At 47.5% G+C, this 22531-nt stretch overlaps 1 protein-coding gene across 2 annotated transcripts in view; it reads left to right on the top strand.

Annotated features, from left to right (window-relative positions):
- Positions 1-744: 744 nt before the first annotated feature.
- RAP1A (RAP1A, member of RAS oncogene family) overlaps positions 745-22531 on the top strand; it is a 38170-nt gene continuing 16383 nt past the window's right edge. Inside the window, exons 1-3 of one of the 2 annotated variants that reach the window (XM_051808681.1) lie at positions 745-895; positions 17987-18055; positions 21443-21526. In XM_051808681.1, coding sequence (XP_051664641.1) covers positions 21470-21526 — 57 coding nt within the window. In that variant the 5' untranslated portion in view covers positions 745-895; positions 17987-18055; positions 21443-21469. Of the gene's footprint in view, positions 896-2692; positions 2833-17986; positions 18056-21442; positions 21527-22531 lie in introns of those variants that run through there. The other variant, XM_051808682.1, reaches the window with a different exon arrangement.

Consider the following 22531-nt stretch of genomic DNA (forward strand, 5'->3'; position numbering starts at 1 on the left):
TGAAGGGCAAGGAGAGGCCACGGCCAGGAGCTGCCAGGGCTCCCCTCGGGGGTCACCTTCACCTGAGGGAGGATGGGGACACCGGGGGGTGTCATAGAATCACTGAGAAAAAAACCTCTGAGATTATCGAGTCCACTCTGTGCCCCATCCCCACCTTGTCCCCCAGCCCAGAGCACTGAGAGCCACGTCCAGTCCTTCCTTGGACACCTCCAGGGATGGGGACTCCCCCACCTCCCTGGGCAGCCCCTTCCAACGTCTAATCACCCTCTCTGTGAAGAAATTCTTCCCGACGTCCAACCTAAACCTCCCCTGGTGCAGCTTAAGCCTGTGTCCTCTCGTCCTGTCTGTTGTTCCCTGGGAGCAGAGGCGGGACCCCCACAGCCCAATTTCAAGGAGTCGCAGAGAGCCAGAAGGTCCCCCCTGAGCCTCCTTTTCTCAGGCTGAGCCCCCCCAGCTCCCTCAGTTCTCCTGCTGCTCCAGCCCCTTCCCAGCTCCATCCCCTTCCCCGGACACGCTCCAGCCCCTCCGTGTCCTTGTCGCGGGGGGCCCAGACCCGGACAGAGCCCCGGCGGTGCCGGGCACGGGGGCACAACCCCGCTCAAGCCGCAACACGAGGGGAGGGGAGGACGCGGCCGCCCCGCACCTGCCCCGGGCCCTTCCCCGGAACTTCTCCCGGGGCTCCCCGTCCCTGCCCGGCCGCTCCGGCCCCGCCACCCCCGCCCGCCCCGCTGGCTCCTCCCCGGGGCCGCGGCCGCGGAGGGCGGAGCGGACGCGGCGCCGCCGCCGCGCAGAGAAGCGACCGAGCCCGGAGCGCCGAGCCCCGGAGCCCCGGAGCCCCGGAGCGCCCGAGCGGCGGCGGCGGCGGCGGGAGGAGGCGGCCCCGGGGGAGGCGGCGGTGAGCGGGGCCCGGGGGCAGCGGGGGGAGCGGCGGGAGCGGGGCGAGCGGCGGGTCCGGCCGCGGGGTGTCCCCGCTTCGGGCCTGGCGAGGCCGCGGCGGGGCGGGCGGAGCGGGGCAGGGGCCGGCGCGGGGTCCGGCGGGGTCCGGGCGGGGGCGGCGGGGACGCGGCGGGCGCTGCCGGAGCCCGGGCGGGCGGCGAGGGGGAGGCGGCTCCGCTCCGGCCCCGACCCGGCTCCGGCTCCAGCCTCCGGCCCCGTCCTGCCCCGTCCCGTCCCGTCCGCGGCTGGACATCCATCTTGTGCAGCCGGGCGGGGGTGGCTGGCCCTGGGCGAGCCTCGGGAAGAATGACCGGGATTGCCGTGGCGTTCGGGGCAGTCAGGTGTGTGCGGGGCGTCCCGGGCTCGCTGCACCCCGGCGTGTCCGGGGGGACTGTGCGGTACCGGCCCCCGGGACCACCGGAGGTAAAGGGGAAGAGAGGATGGAGGGTACCCAGGGTGGGCTGACACAGGGGGATGGCAGGACGAGGACAGGGGGATGGCAGGACAAGGGACAGGGGGATAGCAGGACAAGGGAGAGGCTTCACCAGCCCCCTCGCTTCTCCACCCCGGATGGACAGCAGGAGGTTTTGGGCAGGTGGGACAAGCCAAGGGGGCAGCCCCTCGTGAGCCATGTGGAGTGATGTGTTGGTCCATCCTCATCCTCTGGGTCCATTCTCATCCTCCTGACCCAGCCTCATCATCCTGGCCCACCCTCGTCCTCCCAGCCCAAGGACCAGTTGTCTCAGACCACATCAGCTCCAGAAAGGTTTCTTTGCACTTCCTTCGGTCGCTTTAAAGAGAAACTGTTCTCTGCTTAGGGAAACTTCGGTGTTTTAGATACTTCTCGTTAATTGGTGCCTTCGGTTGCGATATTTGAGGTGCAGTACGTGTGGTTTTGGCGCGAGGATTCCTGCGAAGCTTTCTCAGCAGGAGGGTTGGGGTTTGGACACACCGATTTTGACCAACACGGAGCTGGAATCAGCGCCTGGGTTTTGCTTTGCTCACTGGTTGGAAGGAGCTGCAAACAGGAAGGGCAAATCATGAATACTCTGGGTTGGGTTTTTTTTTTTTTTTTCCTTTTGGTAGCTTAACAGGGGAGATAATATTTCTTAAAATAGTTCTTTGACTTGAAAACGCCTGTCTGCCTTTGGAGTATTGTATCAGCACTCTGTCATTTCTGTGGCTGTTGTGATTCTCTCTGAGTAGCTGTTTTGCTCCACGTAAAGAGACACCAGATTATTTGAAGAGTTGAGTTGAGGGAAGCGGCTGCTCAGTTGACAGTGCCTGTCTGCCGTGAAATGTGTCACTGCTGGGATTCGTGTCGTTGCTTTTTTCTTGCTGGAGTGGTGTGTCAGTAACTCCCACTGGTGTAGCAGCATTAAAACAGGGTTTTAATGTGGGAATTTGTGAGGCTTTCAGGAAGTAACGGATGGAGCTTGGAGAAACCGAAAGTGGTGCATTAGCAGAGCTCTGTGCCTTCAACGACAAGTTATCCAAAATCAGCCAACTTGAAGGGAAGTTCCAGATGCCACATTCTTACTTTTGCATTCATAGAAGCAACTTTTTGAGTTCGTGGAAGCGATGCATCTCACCAAGTATGAAATGCTGGCTGATTATTCTGACATCATTATCACGTTGCTATAGTGACTTCATCACGCCGGGAATGCCATGTTCACATCCTGTTGCTATGGGGGGAAAAAAAAAAAATCGGCGTAATAAATAAAAACATTTAACGTTCTGTTCATCGCCGCGGCAGGAAAAGAGGCATCGATTTATTGACGCCGGCGAAGACCGGCAGCATATTCCAACAGCGGCTCTTCGTGCCAAGTTGGAAACTGGGAAATCGTCACTCGGAGCTCTCGGCAGATTGTCCCTTCCCTCCCTGTGTTGTGGCAGGTAGCAGAAGTTGTGAAATCCCGGTTTTGGAGCGGGAGGGTGACAGCGTGTGCGCGGCGTTCTCCAAGGTGGAGCCGGCAGGAAGCGCCGCGCTCGCTGCTAAAAATAATCCTGTTTTTGTGTGTGGCGTTCGCCACGCCGGGTCTGCGTGCGGCCAGATCGTCCACACGCGCCGAGTTAGCCTTAAAAACAGATTTCTTACAGCCTCTGGGAAGGTGTGAGGCGCCCAGAGGGGTGTAGGGGGCTGGTGAAGGGACCACGGTGACGTTTGGAGGCCCGGCGGTGTCAGAGCGCAGAGTTGTCACTCTGAGGGCTCGCAGGGAGCTGAGCAGTGTCTGCCATCACGTGTCCCGGCTCTGGCGTGGCCCTTTTGAGGGTAAGTAGCTTTGCTGGAGGTTCTGAGAGGATCTGTGTGCCAAAAGGGCTGAATTACCAGCGCAGCATAAGTCCGGTGACACGTTAATGCTTTTATTTGGAGACTCGTGTTTACACAGCGTAGCAAAACAGTTTATATTTGAAACCATAAGCTGCAAATATACAGACATAGGTTATTAGTGATGGCGTTTCGTGGCTGTTCATCCAGTCTGAGGGCTGTTCTTAAAAAAAAAAACACCTGAAAAGTAATTAAATAGCAGGAGTGTAACATGTGGACCTACTCGAACATAAAAGTTTTAATTGTGTATTGAATCATCGTCTTGGGCATAAACAACTCGAGACTTTGTTTGTGCTGTGTATTGCAGTGTTTTTCCTTGTGCTGTGCACGTGCACAGTGTACTCAGGGGCACTTTGAACTTGTGCTTAGCATTTAGGGAACAGATTGCTTCTGTGCAACTTCACAGGCTTCAAAAAATCATCCTGAAGAGGAATGTTAATATTCCGAGAGCAGGAACGTGTTATCTGTTTTCCTGGAATAAAAGGAAGTGGCTCTTTTGAACATAATGCAAGTTCTAATCTTCAGTCTTTATATTTGAAATGTTTTTTACTTGTAGTTGTTTGAAATTCAGAATTGTCCTTGGTCTGGTGTTACTTTCAAGCCTTCAGAAATCAGCTCGGCTGGCTCTGGCTGTGGATCCTGATGAAGACTTTGGGTTTTTAGGATAAGATGGGAGACTTCCTTTTTTATCACTTTGTTTTACTTTCTGAAGAACCACATTAATGTTGAACATCAGTCAGATTGTAACCTTGTGTATTTAATTCTGCAGAAGCAGATTCAAGAGAGGCACAACTTCTAAAACTCAGTCAAGTCCTGGGGTTGTATTTGGATTTTTTTTTGGCCTTGATTTGGGTTGGGTTTTGGGTTAGTGTTTTGAAGAGGTAGTGAGGATGGTGGTTAAAGTACAGCCTGAATTCATTTTATGCTGTGCTCTGAAATAGTTATTGATTTGCTTTTACTCTTCCATTCAATAGTTACTGGGAAATTAAACAGAACAGTAATGGAAGCATCTTCTTAAAAGGCTGCTGATAAATCCCAGGGACGAAATTTCACTTAGACATTTTGTGTTTGCACTTTGCAAAAACTTCTGCTGCTGGAAACATGACACCTAATGGCAGAGATAAGTAAGGATGTCCTAAAGTTTTCTGAAAGAAAAGTTAATCTTGCTGAACTGTTCTCTTTGGTCCAGTCTGTCTTGCTCAGGTGCTAAAACTTGGCTGAGGTGTTTTGGTTTGTTTGCTGCAGTACTGAAGTGTGGTGGCAGCCAGGATTTATTTGTGTTCCTAGACTGCTCTCTGGGTAGAAGTTAATGTCCTGAAAAGTTCACCTCCCAAACAGGTTTCTCCTTGGATTATATCCTTCATCGGAAGTAGGAAAGGATAAAGGAGGACTTGGCTTTTTGTTCCTAAAGCACAGGCTGGATCAACAGTAGAGCTGTGTCACCTCATGGCTGTTACTCAGCACACTCAAAATACAATGGGCTTCCTCCTGCTGGGATTGCAGATGTCATGGAATGTTGTTAGGGAATCCCAGACCACTAGCCCAGGTTGCTCCAAGCTCCTTCCAGCCTGGCCTTGGACACTTCCAGGGATGGGGCAGCCACAGCTTCTCTGGGCACCCTGTGCCAGGGCCTCCCCACCCTCCCAGGGAAGGATTTCGTCCTAATATCCAATGTAAACCTTCTCCCTGTCAGTGGGAAGCCATTCCCTCAACTCCTGTCACTCCAGGCCCCTGGCAATAGTCTCTCTCTTTCTGTAGGATCCCTTCAGGCACTGGAAGGTGGAATCCAGTTCCCTGTGTTTCAGTGAATGGAAATGGTGAAACAGAGCTCAGAGTTATGAAGATGAATTTATTCCAGTCCTCCATACACAGGTGATAGGAGGCATTAGTCAGGCCAAGGAGAGAGGCACAATTTTTGTGGGGAAAACACGTCCCAGAATGGTTGGGCTCTGCAGTTAGAACTCGTAGTAGGTTACTCACCCTGAGGTGAGTAAGGCAGGTCATAGATTGAACTCCTTTTCCCCCACTGTTGAATTTTTATTCAATAAGAACCCAGCAGGAGACCAAGTGATCCAGTTTGGTGTCTCCAGCACTAATATTAGAGTGAAAAAAACCACCTGTGTTGGTTAAAGCAAGAGCTGTTGAACTATTATAGCAGAAGAGAAAGGCTTAAAATAAGTGTGAAGATGATACACTTTCATTAATGGCTTCTGTGTAAGAAGGATATTTTAAAAAATTACCTAATGCACTTTATTTATATATAAATATGTTGAAATAGAAATAACCTTGATTAGCCTGAATATACACCTCACATTACATGTTGAAAAAATAGCATCCAGGCATATGACAGGAATTCTGTATTTCAGTGTGGCTTTTAGTTGTCTTCCCTTAAAATCCTGTACTGCCTACGAAAGTTATTGCAGGAAGGAGAACTTATATTTTTATATTCTTTGATAGCTCAACCCAAATGTAGTTTAAATTTGTGTTTGAGACAAGTCTGTGCTCTAAATAACTGAGGATGTTGTGGCCTGGATTTAGTTTGATGACCAGTTCTGCTCTGAAGTGGCCCCTTCTCTGTTGTTTCACTACCTGTATTTATGTCCAACTTCCTCCTTAAGATTTCTTGATTTACATGTAAACAAGCTCTCCAGAATGCATGGTTGCTTTTGATTTATAAAATATACAAGATTTTAAATACTGGCTTTTTTGGCCATACCTTGCTTGCTAAGGTTACTGTTTAGCAAGTGGACCTGGTGTTCAACACAGCATTTTTTCCAATAAGGTAAGATTTTTAGGAGAAACCTTGTTATAGCACATAAAAAAAATGATGTTTTGGTTGTATTTTATGTCACCAGGATTGAAAGCACCTACAAGGTTAAATGGCTTTAATGTGAGCTCTGAGGCTCCAGCCGAGTGTGCTTGGAGTTGATTTGCTTTTGCTCAGGTATCAGAGCATCCTCCAAGGCCAGAGTGGGTTTGCTGTGGGTGACAGTCCTGGGAGGGCAGAGTAGGAAACTTGGGTTTCTGTAGGTCAAGGGTTCCATGAGCTAAAAAAAAAGGAGATTTTTTTCAAATGGTATGTGGTGAGATGTGGCTGCCCAGGCATCTGTGTCATCAGAGAGACACAGAACTGGACTGGGCAAGGTCTTGAGTGACTGGTCTGACTTCAAAGCCCCATTTGGAGCAGAGGGGTTGTAGCAGAGGGCTTTGGAGTTCCATCTCAGTCTGAATGACCCTCTGTTTCCTGGGATTTGCGTGGAATGGTTGTCCTGTGTGGGAGGGCGGGCGGGATGCGGTGGAAGCTCAGCGAAGGCAGAGCTGCAGGCTGTGGTTTCATGGTCACACCCCCCCAGTGTCCCCTTTGCTCTCATCCTTGCACTGTACATGCTGAGGCAGCTCAGGGAGCTCAGCAAGCTGAGAACTGAGCTCATCCCAAAAATACAGGCGTAATTTTCAACCAGCTCAACTCTTGCTCTGACTCACTGTGCGGTTGTGGAGGTACCACTGCTGATGGAGGGAAGGAGCTGAGAGCAAGAAACTGCAGTTCCTGAGCAGGTCTGACTCAGGGCAGCGTCCTTTGCTCTTGGGTAGAGTAGGGGCAACGTGGTGGCTCAGCTTTGCCTGTGACAACTGGGAAGAACACGACCTGTGGCTTGTTCAGGGTGGTGGATAAATATGTGAGCGTTTGCTCTGTGTCCTCGGTGGTAACAGGTTGTTATTGGCAAGAACCAGCCTGCATTTATGGGAGTTACATCAAGCTGCCCTTCTGTTGCAACAAATTGAGGGTCTTCACTGCTTGTTTTTCAGCTGGCTTTGCTTGTTGGTGGTGGCTGTTGACGTGCTCTGTGAGCTGGTTTGACATGTCTGACTGAAACCCTTCGGAGCTAAATGGCTCATTACTAGAAGCTTCCTGTTCTTTCCTGTGATAGCATAATTTTGTTAATTAATGCCTATTTTCTGAGCTCCTTTCTGAAGACAGGGGGGTGCAGGGGGAGCTGTATAGACCCAGTGACAGCAGAGCATCAATCAGGACACACTTGTACCTGTTCAGCTGTTGGTGTTTCTGCTGAAGCACTTTGGGGCTGAACCTCTGATGCCATTTTACTCCCAGGTTTGCTATGAAACTCGTTCTGATCTGCAAAGGGACAGAAACTGGTTACTGAGAGATCACTTCTTCCCTTGCAAATACTGCAATAATTAAGGTTGTCTCAAGTAATCCATCTAACAATATTAAAATGAGGCGGCTGTGGGAAGGAGGGAGGAGCCACTGGGTGTTGCATTCCTGGTCAGAAATGCTGTGTTTAAACTTAAATTGCATTGATGTGCTGTGGGAAGATCCTCTGAGGTGTGTGTGTGGAGGGGGGAAGGAACAGGACACCAGAAACCACCCCTCTTTTGGGTCACCAGTCGTTTTGGGGTTTGTAGCTTCTACACTGGCAGGTTGCACTCGCAGCCCTGGAGCAGCCAGTGCTTCTGGTTAAAAAAGAGAGCTTTAAAACTCTGTGTTTCTGTCTCTCCCGTGGCAGCAGAGCCACAGGGCTCTTTCTCACCGTTGCCAGCTGCTGAAGCAGGTCGGGTGGCCCTGCCTGAATCCCAGTGTGGCCACATGAAGACGGTGTTTTGATGTTTTGATGTGTGTTCCTGCTCCTGCTGTGAGTGGTCCAGCAGGTATTGGGTGCTGGCTGTTGGGAAAGACCTGCTATACCTGAACAGGCACTTCCCCAGTGCAGCTGCAGTGGCTTGACCTGAACCCAGGGGGAGGCACGGATTGGATTTTTTTTTTTTTTTTTTTTTTGGGGATTGAGAAATCCAAATGCTGACAAAAGCAGACTCGGTGTGTTCTGAAAACTGCTGGTTGTTAGCTTTTGATGAACAAAATGATCTGTCTGAGGGGAAAGTCTGACCCTCCACAGGGCTTTTCTGGCAGGGAAGAAACAGGTAACAGGACAAACAGCAAAAAAAGAGTCCATGGCTGCAGGTGGTGCCTTGGCTTTCTCACCCATTTCACTTTGTTTGACTTAAAATCTGGGGAGCCAGGCAATAACCAATGGTCCTGTGGAGCAGGTGGCCTGAGTCATTATGGTCTGTTATTTATTTTTAATATTGATAAGCTGGAAAATATTTAAATCCAGCTGAAGCAAGAGGTCTGGATATGCCCACAGCAGTGGCTGAAACAGATCTTTATTAATAATTAAATGAGGCAATCAGAAATACACCGGTGACGAGCAGGATGAACCTTTCTGTAAGAGGTGGTTGTTGCCCTGTCAGAAATTACTGCAAAAAACCCTGCTTTTTGGAAATAACACTGCAACCAGCACCGTGTTTGTCAATGGGTTGTGTTGCATAACTGCTGCTTGCTGGAGCGTTACAGAAAAACAGACACTTGCATTTCACTTGTCGGTGGCTACAACTGCAAATTCAAGGCTGGCTGGAATGTTTGAGGGTTTGGGGGTTTTTTTGGGGTTTGTTTGTTTTTTTTTTGGTCGGAATATTTGTTGGATTTGATGATGATGTCGTGTTCTGCAGTGTTCTAATCCCGAAAACATTTGAACTCGTCACGTTTAAATCAGGGTTATTGCATGTGAAGTCATGGCAGGGAAAGCTGCTCTGGGAAGGATCTGAGCATCTCTGGCTGCAGCTGGGGCTTCACTTGGTCCAAGTGGAAAATCTGTATGAAATCAGGCATTTCTCACATTTTTATCAGGAAATAGACCTCTGGAAAGCCTGGGGAATGTGGGAGGAGCAGTTCAGCTGGATGTATGGGTTGCAGGGCCTTTTATGTTGTATTTTTATGTAATATTCTTTTCTCTCATGCAAATAAACTCCAAGTTGTAGGGAGGGGCTGCTGAGAAGAGGAAAACTTTCATTACAGACAGCTGACATGCAGAATAATATCTTTTTATGTGCCACTCACCACGTGACAGTTGGAAGTAATTCATAGTTCACTGGGTAAGGCTATTTCTGGTGCAGTTCTCTGTTTTTTGGGTAAGAGTCTCATTCCAGCACATTTTGCTTTACCCTGGGATTTGATGTTAGTCCTGTGCTGTGTAACAGTGACTGGGTATCAAGCCTGAAGAGCAGAAATCTTGATGGATTTATCAAATAAATACAGCTGAAGATAAATTTAGCCAATTGTTGCTTTCTACTTCGGGTTAGAACAGTAATTGTAGTTGAAAATTACATTAAGATTAAAGATACAGACTGAAGCGGTTCCAGACAGCCTTTGTCATGAAATATTTATGCATTTAGAGCTTTTAACTCATCAGATCACTTATAAAGTCATAGAGATTACAGTACTGTTATGGCTTTGCCTTGTTTTGTGGATACACTCCATTGACATATTGATCACTAGAACACAGTCAAATCTAGAGCAAAGCTTTTTCAGGAATCTCATTTGAAACGACCAAACAGATGTTTTAATGCTCCAGGGCACTTTCCTCAGTGGTGTGATTCCGAGAAAGTGTTCTTTATTCTGTATTTTCAGTGCTTTGTAGCCTCTGTTAAATGAACTGTTTGCTCTAAACCCTTGTCATAAACACAATATCGAGTCCAAATCCATTTAGCACTAAAGCAAACTCAAGGTGGGTGATGGGGGTGGCTCAGCAGGTGTCAGAAGAATTAAGTGATGTCTCTAAAGCTGAGATGCTGGAGCTTCTTTTGTTGCCCTTTACATGCCAGGTTCAGATCCACTGCATTTTTATGGGCAGGAGTTAAAATATATATTTAGGAACTTTTTTAAACCGGTGGTGATGAGCTCAGGGGTTTGGCTGATGTTGTACTTGTAGATTTGCTGGAGAAAAAACAGTTGACTGGGAGTTTCTACTTGGGTGGGAAGTGTCCTCCCCAACAGGGAAAGCACAGAAATTGTGGGTGATGGCAATTAACACTCAGATTAATTGTGGTGTGTTCTCAGGTCTTGCTCAGAGTGCAGAACCAGCTGTCTCCAGGCCGTGTGTTTAACAAATGGACATAACTAACATGGGAGAGATTTTTGTTTTTCCTATTGCCCCGTGTCTTGTCATTTCAAAAGCACATTCTAAAAATAAGGCTTTTTTTTTTTTTTGTTCCTCTTTGGATGCTCTTGGTGAGGTGGAGGGGAAGGACTGGCTGATGCCAGTGGTGCTCATCTTGAAGGATGTGTCCTCCCTTCCGTGGGAGTCAAACACAGCTCTGGGAGCAGGAGCCCAGCTGCCCCTGGGTTTTGTTTTTGTTGCTGTTTAAAGCCAGCTCTATAATAATCTGTTTTGGTTGTAGTCAAGCTTGACCTATAAATACTGAAATGGCTCATATAAAACTGATTAAACCATCAGATCTATTTCCTTTAGTGCCACCTTTTGTTTTCCATAAAGGAAATTCCAGGATGAATTGGCCAAGTAGTTTTGCCCTTTTGAGCAGGTTCAGGAGGATTAAAAAAACTTCAGAGAACCCCTCCCCAGTGCAGAGGCCAGATCTGCCAGTGGTTTGGTTATAACACTCCTGGCCTCATAGTTCTCACTTCAGCACTGGAGTGTTAATCACATATTTGAATATTCCTTCAGTTAAAACCTTCCCACAGAAGAAAGTTTCACTTTTCTTATAAAAGAAAACTCAGTTTCCACCCCCCTTCTGCCCCCCCAGGAAGCAGCATTAAGGGGCTGAGCTAAATACTGGAGGATCAAGCACCATATTAAACAACTTAATTGCTTTATGAAAGGTAATGAAACTGTTACTTTTGCCTCTATTTTAAGCTAATTCTGTGCTTTTACTGCTATTCAGGCTCCTATCAAGCCTTAAAATCTGCCGTGAAACCCTTTCAAGAGGTGCAGTTGTACCTCACACATCCGTTGTTAACTGTGTTTAAGCCCTCATTACATGGATACTCGTTGCTGTAGGGGTTTTATTTAAACTGATAAACAAATGCAGTATTAATAAGTGGCCATATGGTCAGTGGGGCTTTTCATTCAAAAAAAAATGGTTGTTAAAAGAGGCGTTTAATTAGCGGCGGTTGCGTGGGAACGGTCGGGCTTTGGTTGCTCGTGGCTCTCACACACACACACAACTCACCAGGCATTGGAAACCTCAGGGCTGCAAATGCAAACCTGACCTTTAGATCAGCCCCCGTGGCCAAATCCAGTGTGTACACACTGATTGCTGCAGCTTTGCCAGGAAGATTTAAAGAATCTTGATATTTTCGGGAATTTGTAAATTAGGCTCCTGGAAAGCTGGGAAGTGGCCCTTGCTGACAGTGTGGGTGTAGAGGCTTGATGTTAGTCTTGGAATTTATCACTGGTGGGTAGAAATCATTGAATCACAGAATGGTTTGGGTTGGAAGGATCTTAAAGATCATCTGGTTCCACCCCCTGCCACGGGCAGGGACACCTTCCTCTATCCCAGGTGGCTCCAAGCCCCGTCCAACCTGGCCTTGGACACTTCCAGGGATCCAGGGGCAGCCACAGCTTCTCTGGGCAACCTGTGCCAGGGCCTCCCCACCCTCACAGGGAAGGAATTTCTTCCCAATATCCAATTTGCTCAGTTATTTAGAGCATGATGTTCGTAACACCAATATTGTGAGTTCAATCCCCCCACGGGTCATTCACTTCAGAGCTGAACTTGATTCCAACTCCGAATATTCTGTCAAATTTCTGTCAGTCTAAACCTGCTCTCTTTCTGTATGAAATACATTAAAAGAGCAGTTTAAACCTCTACAACTTGAGAAATTTCAAAGAACGCTTTGCTCAGGGGGAAGCTTGTCTTGTTCTCTCCATCAAAGATTCGATGCTGGAGACCAAATAAAGGCAAACTGGGCTTTATGACCAGTGTCTGGGCACTGTTACTGCAGAAATAAAATAATTCAAGTGCCAAGCTGAAATGGCAGTGACAATCTACCCTACCTCATGTCACTTATTTACTCTAATTATATAAACCAGGAAGAATAGTGAAGAACGTTGCCAAGCTACTATCAGCACAACAAATTGTTCTTAGCAAGTATAATGGAGTTGGGCTTTTGCTATGACTGAGCTTCCTCGAGTCTGTCTGGAATTTAAACCATATTGTGAAAGGTCAGAATATTTTTCACTCTAAAGAAAATGGAGAAAGCAAAAAAAACCCTAACTTTATAGGACTTTAAAGTCAGTGGCAAGTTGGGGGTGGGGATAAACAACAGATGGAGGAAGTCCCATAAACGGCTGCTGTGGTGATGCCTTTTAACATTTACATGTTTAGCTGATGAGGAAGGGGGAAAGGAAGTATTTTTTCTTTTTTTTTTTTTATTTCCAAAAGAAGCTGTTGAGATCTCCTGAGTGGAGTTCTGAAATACTCAAGTAGGTCTGGATGAGAAGATGAGAAATGGTCGAGTGCGACCGTGGCGTCGCCTGGGAGGACCTGCGACCACACAAGGCTTCCTATAGGCTGTTTTTTTTATATATATATATTTATATATATATAAATTACTGAGAAGAGACTGTTTTCCCCTCAGTCCTCACACTTTGTGGCTGGCTGTCCTGTTTGCAGCTCAGTGCTCATTAGTATGAAATTTGCAGCAGTGCCGCAGTCGGTCCGGAGGGGCGGCTGCCAACTCCACCAGTGACGTGGAGGGCTGTTCTAATTTGGGGATGCAGTGTGTGTTGGCCTTTGAGTTTTGCTGCTGGCTTCCTTTCCCCTCTCTTTGTCTGCCTGGCACATGGCCCTAGCAACTTTCTGCAAGTGCAGACCAATAGGACAAAACATAAATTAGCCGTTTCAGCACGGCAAGGTTTGGCTGCCCAGAGCCCTTGTTCCCTTGCCTGGAGAGCTTCTCTAGCAAAGCAATTCCCAATGAATAATTAGGCAGTCACTTCCATGGAAGTGAACATTATGTTGTTCAAAATTGCAGGTTCAGCGTGAGGCTGATGGCACAAAAAGATTACAGGCTGAGCAGGATCAATCTCGCTGTGTTTGTGCCTGAAATGACTATTTCAAATGACAGAATTATTGCTGTTTTTCCAAGAAGTTTGTTCCTCTGCCTTGTTTGTGTGGGCTGCAGTTAATTTGCTCAAAGCTCCAGCTCAGCACAACAGTGGAGTCGGAAGGACTCTGTTGCTGGAGGACTTTACTCTTCGCCCAGGCTTTTATGGCCTTGGCCCTGGCTCAGGAACCTTCCCAGCCCGGCACAGAACATGGGGATGAGGCAGAAACGGGGGATTTGGATGTGGCTCACAGGAGCACATGGCAGGGGCTTGAGTTTTTGGGAAGGGGTGCAAGGTTTGAAGGCCAGTCTCTTGCCTTTTCTGGTTAAACACTTCAGGTAACACCCCTGACCAATGTCGTTGTTCATTTGTGTTCTCAGATACCTGTTTGTTTATTTGGCTTCTCACCAGCTTTATTTTTTTGCCTGGGTACTTCTTGCTGTGTCTTTTTGGGTTTATTTGCTCCCTCAAAAACAAAACAAAACAAAACAAATCAATTTACTTAAATTACTGATTGGTTGGATAAAGTATGTCGTTAAAATCACAGGATAATAGAATCCCAGAATGATTTGGATTGGGAGGAATCTTAAAGCTCATCTCACTCCACCCCCTGCCATGGGCAGGGACACCTTCCCCTGTCCCAGGTTGCTCCAAGCCCTGTCCAACCTGGACACTTGGACACTTCCAGGGATGGGGAGTCCACAACCCAGAGACACAAATGTGGCTGCCTTCTGGTTGTAAGTTTATGAATTATTGGTGAAAGCTCTCTTTTAGAAATATTAAAATATTGTTATACTTTCCACAGTCATGGTGAATTCAGTTCATAGTGCTTTTTAGGTTCAGGACTCGATGCAATTCCCAAGACTTATTGTAGGGAATTGGAACTTAGTTAAAGAGTTTCTTCAGTTCTTCAATGTTCTTGTGCTTCCCTCAAGAAAAGTCCCTGATCCCAAATACCTCTTTTCTAGTGCTGAAGCTGCTGACATATAAGGTAGTTTGATTAGGCTGTGTGAATTCCTGCCTGGAACCAAAATGTTTTCTTTGTTTTTAAAAGAAATAAGTTTTGTCCTGCACTGATTCCAGGAGACTAAAAGCTTCTAAAGCAAGAGGGATGGGATATGTGTCCCAGCATCAGGAATGTTCTACAGTGGGGTCATGACTCATCCTACCCCAGCCTTGTGGATACAGTTAATTACACATTTGTTGCCTTGATTGGTATTTAATTTGATGCTGAAAGCAGTCAGTGGAAATGATAATGATTTTATTGTTGAAATTAAAAAAATTGAGGCTGAGATTCCTGTCACAGTGTATAAAATATGTTTCCTCTTATGTAACATTAATATATAAAACACAATTACTTTGCTGTCAGATACCGCAGTGATAATGACTAATAAAATAAAATACAGTGTCTGGGAATGGAAGTTTGTCAAATTGTGCTTTAAAGTCACACTGAAGTCCTGCTCTCTGCTTAGTCTGGTCTTTTGGTCTTTTTATTTTCCTCTTCCCTCTCGTTTTTCTGGGGTTGGTGATCTCAGGAAAGGCGGAGGAGGTTTTCCACGTACCCTAAAGCCAGGGAGTTTGACTGCCTTGGGCAAGTGAGTCCATGGCAGTGATTTTTATCAATTAACTCAACTCCCTGCTAATTAACAGGGTCATCTCTGGCAGTGCTTGCCTTGCTGCTTTTCAGGGGAGGTGTCTGCTAATTAACTGTGGGATTTCCAGCCAAACACCCTTTCATTTGGGATCCACCATCGCTGCTCCCTGTCGCTCTCGTGTAACAGTTGTGTAATTGCTGACAGCTTTGATGAATATTAGGGAAGTATTTAATGTGCTTTTGACTTCATTGAGTAATTCAATATCTAAGAACAGGGTGTAGAACAGATCAGGGAGCAGGTGGTGAGTGGAGCTGTTGTTGGGCTGTGCTGGAACTGGTTGAAGCCGAGGGGAGAGCCCTGGTCTTGTGTTTCCAGCCTTCTCTGCTGGATCATTCTCTTTGTTTGTTTGGATTTTCCTTTATTGTAGAGGGAATCTGTCAGTTGGAGTGTGATTTTGATGGCTGTAAATCTTCCCTTTGCAGAAGTGCTGGATTTGGGTTTGTTTTGCCAACAGGGCTCTGAGTAATGAAGGGATTTTGGTGGAGTATTGAGCAATGTTTAGTTGACACTTTTAAAAAAAGAAAATCCAGCCCTTTCCATGGCCTAGTTTATAGTGACTGAAAAAAACTGGCACAGAGAACATTTACAAGTTGAAAATTAAACAGGTTTGTTTATAGTAGCCACGATCCAGTATTTAGCTGCCAGGATAAAAATAACCAGGACATGTGGCTGCAACATCCCAAGAATCTGCCTCTCAGCTGGGAAATGGGATGGGCATGGCCACAGGGGTGGCACAGCCAGCCTGGGGTGCTGGAGTTCACACAGGCATCTGTGCTTCTCTCCCAAATCTGCGAAATCCTGGTGGCACATTTCCCCCTGGAAATGCTCAAACTTCTGGTTCCCGCTGGTGAAAATCAGAAAATGGGAGGTGGGGGTGACGAGCAAGCAAGGAGTTACCCTCTTCTCTCTTCCTTAAAGCCAGGTGAGTGATCCTTGCTCCCTGCCCCTCTCTCCTCTATGCCAGGGACACCTTTCCCTGTCTTTCTGTATCCCAGTGCATCCTCCTGGGGCAGAGCCAAGCCCAGCTCAGTGAGCAGTGCCCGTGGCAGTGGAAGCTGTGCCGGGAGCGGCTCTTTCACAGTCTCTGGGAACTGCTGCTCTGGTTGCTGTGCTTCCTTCTGTGCCTCACTTCTTTCTGTTCCTTTTCTCTCACCCTTTTTTAAGCTCAGGCTGTGCCTTGTGCTTTTTGAGGGCCAGTGCAGTCGGTGCCCTTGTCTGTCCCCAGTCCTGTAGCTGGGACTGGCAGTGCTTGCACTAAAAATCAGGGAATCCCAGACTGGTTTGGATTGGAAGGGACCTTAAAGCCCATCTCATTCTACGCCCTGCCATGGGCAGGGACACCTCCCACTAGCCCAGGTTGCTCCAGACCCTGTCCAACCTGGCCTTGGAGACTCCCAGGGATGGGGCAGCCACAGCTTCTCTGGGCAACCTGTGCCAGGGCCTCCCCACCCTCCCAGGGAAGGATTTCTTCCCAATATCCCATCTCACCCTGCCCTCTGGCAGTGGGAAGCCATTCCCCCTTGTCCTGCCCCTCCTGACCCTTGTCCCAAGTCCCTCTCCAGCTCTCTTGGAGCCCCTTTAGGCACTGCAAGGGGCTCTCAGGTCTCTCTGGAGCCTTCTCTCCTCCAGGCTGAACCCCCAGCTCTCCCAGCCTTGCTTTAGGAGAAATCCCTGTTTTCAGGTGTGTCCAAATTGGACCCAAGCAAATACCTTCAGCAAGAGCTGACTGAATGAACTCTGCTTTGCTGGAGACTCACTTCTTATTATATTTGGGAAAATGCTTGACAGGGGTTATGACATCCATTATCAGTTTCTAAACAGTTTTGATTTCTGTGGCTCCAGGGTGGTTCTGGATTGCTGGGTACAGAGCTCTTAAAAGGAGATATTTTCAAAAAAGCAACTTAGCAGGTTTTCATTTGAACTTCCTATGATTCTAGAGGAACAACTGATTCTTTTATCCCTTGAAAAGAAAGGATGAAGTGCTGAACCTGTAAAAGACAGAGGACCCTTTGCCTGTCGTAGCAGCAGGCAGTGCTGTGATGACTGAAGTACCAGTGGTGCTGCAGTTCAGTGTTCCTGAACAAAGGATTGGGATGCTGCAGGTGTCACAGCCTCCTCAAACACTTGGACAGGAGCCAGAGGGTTCCTGGGGGAGGAGGATGGTGGTGCAGGGAGTTGTCCTGCTCTTGAGAACTGTCACAGAATCCCAGACTGGTTTGAGTTGGAAGGGACCTTAAAGCTCATCCCATTCCACCCCCTGCCATGGGCAGGGACACCTCCCACTAGCCCAGGTTGCTCCAAGCCCTGTCCAACCTGGCCTTGGACACTCCCAGGGATGGGGCAGCCACAGCTTCTCTGGGCAACCTGTGCCAGGGCCTCCCCACCCTTTATAGTAAAGAATTTCTTTGCAATCTCTACTCTCACCCTGCCCTCTGGCAGTTTAAATCCTGCCAAGATGCTCTGGCTGTCGAGGCACCCCCAGCCTGGGTTCCCCTCTGTGCCCTCCCCTCTGCCCTCAGCTCTTCCCACAGCTCGTAGCTGCTCTTTGAGTCGTGTCCCCGTGTACCACCTGCTCTGCCCAGCCTGTCCCCTCCATCCTGCTGCTGCCAGGTGGCTGGGGGAGGAACCGAGGGCACAGCAGGGCTGGGGGATGTGGGACAGGATGTTGGGCTGGTTCAGAGGGACTCTGATACCATCAGAACCTGCTGCTTCTGCTTCCTGTGCCTGGCACTGGCGTGTGCTGCAGGGCAGACACACGGGCTTTGTGTGTGCCCCACAGGAAAGAAACTCAGTGCATCCCTAAAATAATTCTACTTTTCAGGTGTTGTATTGAATTTTACCAGGGCAGTGTTGATCAGGAGTGATGGTTTTTCCCCTTTAACATCACTCAGGTTGTTGGGCTGCTCTAAACATCCTTTTCTTTGATAGTACTTTCTGTAAAATGCATTGCACACTTGATAGAGTCTCAAGCAGGGTTAGTTTGACCTCAGTTTGTCTTTTTTAAGTGAAGTCTTCCAGAGAGTATATTGGGAAGGAAAAGTCCCCAGGAACATGGTGGTTTGACTTAAGCCCTTCAGTGATGAGTTGCAAATGCTGTCTTTGAAAGATGATTAATTATTTTGATATTTTCTGGTTTTTTTCAGTCCCTTGTGGGGAGCCTGGAGGACCTTCAGTAGAGCTGCTAACACTGATGAGAGATCTTTTATGCCAAGGTAGGAGTTTTTTAGTGTTCTCAGAATATTTCAAATGCAATTTCTGTGAACATAGGAGTTGATAATGGATAAGTAAAGTTGTTGCACCCACTCTCTTTTTCAGTGTTGTGTTCACTTATCTTTGTTTATGCTTCTCTCTCCTCACCACCCGAGTTGTAAACTTCTGGATGAGCTGCTGAAACTTTTGTAAGAGGAGCAGCTAATTTTTGCATCAGGTTTCTGTCCTGAAGGGCCTCAGCCCTCCTCCCCCCCCACCCTCCCCCAGCTCCTTCCGCTGCTTGGGAAATACCCTCCAAGTTTTGCTTCTTCCTACCCCGGTTTGGCCCCAGGGCTGCAGGAGGGTGAAGGATGATTTGTGCATTTAGGAGAGTGCACAAGGCTCTGGCTGAATAAAGAGGCAGGTGAGTGGGTGCTCAGAGCCCCATTTCAGGTTACAACCCCACTTGTGTTTGCTTCCATCCTCTGGTCCTTCTCAGAGACCCCCTGCCTTTCAGTTTTGCACATTAAAACAAATATATTGCATCTTTTCTTTATTCAGCATCTGTTACCAGAATAGAGCCCTTCACTTTTGCCTCAGGAAGGAGCTGGGCATCTTGGGGCTGATGCTGTGAATTGATAAACATCCATTTCTGTTGCTTCCCTGGCAGGGTTGGTGACAGTTAGCAGCAGAGAAGAGATGCTCCTGTTAAAGAACAAAGAAAAGAGATTAATTCTGATGTATCAACTGTTTCACAGTGTAGAAGCAAAGGTTTTTGATGCTTATAGATGACAGAACCCTACTGATTTATTACCCTGCAGGTGCTGGGTGGTTTGGAGGGTCTGGTAGGGAAGGCAGGAGGGAGTTGCTGCTGCTCAGGGCAGTGGTGGGTTGTGTGACACGAGCTCTGTGCCCCGTGGTTGTCCTGCTGGAGCTTGGTTGGGCTCTGTGTGCCTGGGAGAAGGGAGCAGGAGCAAGGAGACAATACTCAGCTTTTGCTTTATTTCTGCACCTCAGCGTTCAGAACTAATGAGGGCACTTTCACAACATTTACAGTTATTTTTTCCACGCTCCTTAGCGATCATCCTCTTTTTTTTTGACTCCAAAGAAACGCTTAGCACCCATAATTTAATTCCATTTTGAAATGGAGCCCTTGCTTCATGGCATGTGACTCCACTCCAGGGAGCTCTGGAGGGAGATGAATGCTGCTGTGTGTGACTGTGTTTAGGTGGGCTTCAACAGTTGCCAAATGAAAAGTTGGCTGGGATGCAGCATAGTAATTTCTTGAGCACTCTATTCAATGTTGTATAAACAGATAACATTAACAGACTCGTGAAAGAGCTACAAGATAATTAAGATGTGTGGGGTTTGCAGTAATGAGGCTCGTGTGGTTCAGGATCTTGGTTTCCTGTTGCACCTGAAAAAAAAAAAAGTCAGCAAATACTGTAGACAAGAAATGAGAAGTTAGTCTTGTACTGCTCCCAGCTGAAACTTTCCCACAAGTGTTTTTTACTATAAATAAGAAGTGAAAGAGTTCACAGCTAAATTTAACCCTTAGCTTGGTCGCTTCCCAAGTTTTCCTTGGTGGAAGTGACTGTGGAGCTGGAGGAGGAGGAAGATAAACTGGATCAATAAGTTGCATTTGTGCTTTATAAAAAATGCCTTGCCTTTTAATTTCTAGGGATGATCAAGGGGAAAATAATTGTTAATTGGACTTTCCCTCTCCTCCCCATCCGAAATCGTGATTTTTGGAAGAAAGGAAGTGTTACTTCTCAGGGAAATGTTCAAGCAGAAGAGCTCACAGTTCCAGAATTTTAACCAAAACCACTGTAAATGTCCTAGAGTGCCTAGACCTCACTGGCTCTGCTTTTAGACAGCTTCTGGAAAACCCCTTTCAGTTTGACTTGGTTTCACAATTTTCATGAAGTTAAGCAACTGCAGCTCACATGGGCTTCAAGAGCTGAGGAAAGACCTCCTCAAGGTGCTTAAAATGATGGGCTGCACTGATAACTTCAGCTTTATTCCCTCTCTAAGGCTTGGGTGAGTGAAGGGCAGCTTTGCTATGTGACTCAGCACGGGCAAATCCTTTATTTCTGTTATTCTGACTTAAAAATGAGCTTGAAGTCGAGCTGAACTGGACACAGAATTTGTGTGTCTCTCTCCAGCTGCACGTGGGATTTTTTTCGTTTTTGTTTAAACCTGTACTTGTGTCACATTTAGACCATAAAACAGGCTGTGGTTGAGGGGTGAGGGATAAATTAGGATGTTTAGGGAAGGTCTCAGTGTTCAGCAGCTGGTCCTGATGCAGCTCTGGCAGGGACTGGAGATGGGTGAGCAGCAGCACGTGGGTTTCCTCTTCATCCTCTGTTTTCCAACTTCCCTTGGGAATTGAAATGATAGAACCTGCCCCCATTTAATGATTATATAAAATCCTGAAACACAGATTGTCAGGGAGTTCTCCACACTGCAAAGCTAAAAATACAATCCCTTCTCTCCGCAGACCCACTAACGGCAGTCGACAAGGTGATACATTTCTCTATCAAACTCCTTGGAATATGCTTTTATTTTCGAAGGCTGTAGCCAGTGAACCCATAAATCCTGTGGTAACGTTAGTTTGAAATGCCTTTGAGGAGTGGAGCTTGCCCAGGCTCCTTGCACTGGAGGCTCTGAAGCCTTACTTGGGAAGGAAGCTCTGTCTCGCTGGGAAGGGGGAATTCGCTGCTGAGGTCATTGTTTGCTTGAGCTCCGTGGCTCGGGACAGCCCAGCCTGCCTTCTAATGTAAACATAGTGTAAAATGTTTATCACCAGCTTTGTCATTTGCCTTATTTGTCAGGGACTCTGGAGGAGAGTGAGGAGTTTTCTGGTGCTGCACGGGGGGAGTCGAGGGAGTCGCAAGATTTCCATAAAAAGGCAGAGTCGGTGCTTGGGCGAGCAGAGAGGTTCTGCCTTGGCAGCCCTGTGTTGGGGCTGACCTTTTCCAGAGAGAAAACACTGACCTAAATCCTTCCCTGCTGGGAGTGGAGGGGAGAAGAAACCTCTTGGTTGCATCTTTCTGATCTAATTTCCTTGTCCAGCAGTCGGTGGTTTGTGCTGTGAAATGCTGAGGCAGCAGAGGACGCGCAGGGGGAGCTGGAGTGGGCACGTGTGGCTGTGCCATGTTTGTACCATGTGTGTCCTTCCTCTTCCTCTCTGAGCACCATCAGGCTGAGCTTTGGGCATCTCATGTAAACTGGGGCTGTCAGAGGTGCCACCTGAGTGTCCAGGTGGAAAAATAAAAAACATAACTAAGTATTCACAAAGACATCCTCGTTCTCAGGACTGCTTGCTGAAGGGAGCGTGTTGCTGCTTTCAGGAGACAGTGCCCTGAATCCACCTGTGTTTTTAACTGCTTTTTTTTCCTCCTTTGCAGATTGTTGCTGTCTGAACAGGCCACACCATGCGTGAGTACAAGCTGGTGGTCCTTGGTTCAGGAGGTGTGGGCAAGTCCGCTTTGGTGAGTTTTGGGGAGTGGTTCTCAAACTGACACACCAACTTCCAACTGTCTCATTGCAGACTATGTTATTAATGCATCAGGAGATCTGTAGGACTTTTAGTACGTGCCATGGCTTCACTGTTGCACTGCTGAGAGAGCTGAGGAGGTGTGTCATGATTTTGGAGAGGTGATTAATCACTGTTGCAGTAGCATTTCATGTCTGCTTCCTGCCTGGGTGTTGTGTTGTAAAACACTGAATGTCCGTGGCCAAGTATTAAAAACCCAACCTACACTGGAACAGCAAGTGAAGTCTGGCTGTGCAGTGAAGTAGAATAATGGAATTAGGGGTGGTTTCAACCCTGCACACCTTGAATGCTGCGTGTTGTCCATCCTGAATGAGCAACCTGGGCTGAAAAATGAGAATTCCCCCCCAGCCTGTGTGCAGTGCAGAGGGAGAAGCAGAGTGATGACACTTTGCACTCCTTAAGTGCTTGTGTTTGTTTCTAAGAAGAGGTTTACATAGCAGAGTTGATAGTCAAGCATTGTAAGAGGGATTCCTGTCACCCATTTATCACTAATCAGTCCAACAGCTCCCTGCAACAAGAAAGGCAAAGAACTGGTCAAGTGTAAAGTTATCTCCAACAAGGAACTGCCCTGTGTTCCTTGTCACAGGGGGTGATAATGGCTGAGCAGCCTTTCATGTCCTGCACCCTTGTTTATTCTGCTGATACAACCAGGTAATAATCCTGGTAAATCACCTGCAGAATCCAGATGAGCAGGAGGAAAGATTATTCAGTTGTGTATCAGATTTGAGGTGCTCTCTCAGAGATCCCATCCTAATCTTCACAAGGTGGAGGCATAATTTTTTTATAAGCTCTGTTCTTCCACAGCAACTTAAGCAATCTGTGTTACTTTTTGCACCAGCACCTCCTTGATTATCTCACTTTTGTTATGTAGCATTGACAGGCTCGCTGGGTAAAAGAGGCCACTTATTAATATGCTGTACATAAGAATTACTCAGCATCT

This window comes from Manacus candei, unplaced genomic scaffold, assembly GCF_025592945.1.
Source record: "Manacus candei isolate 608988 ecotype Guabito, Panama unplaced genomic scaffold, ASM2559294v1 h1tg000073l, whole genome shotgun sequence".
Lineage (NCBI taxonomy): Eukaryota > Metazoa > Chordata > Aves > Passeriformes > Pipridae > Manacus > Manacus candei.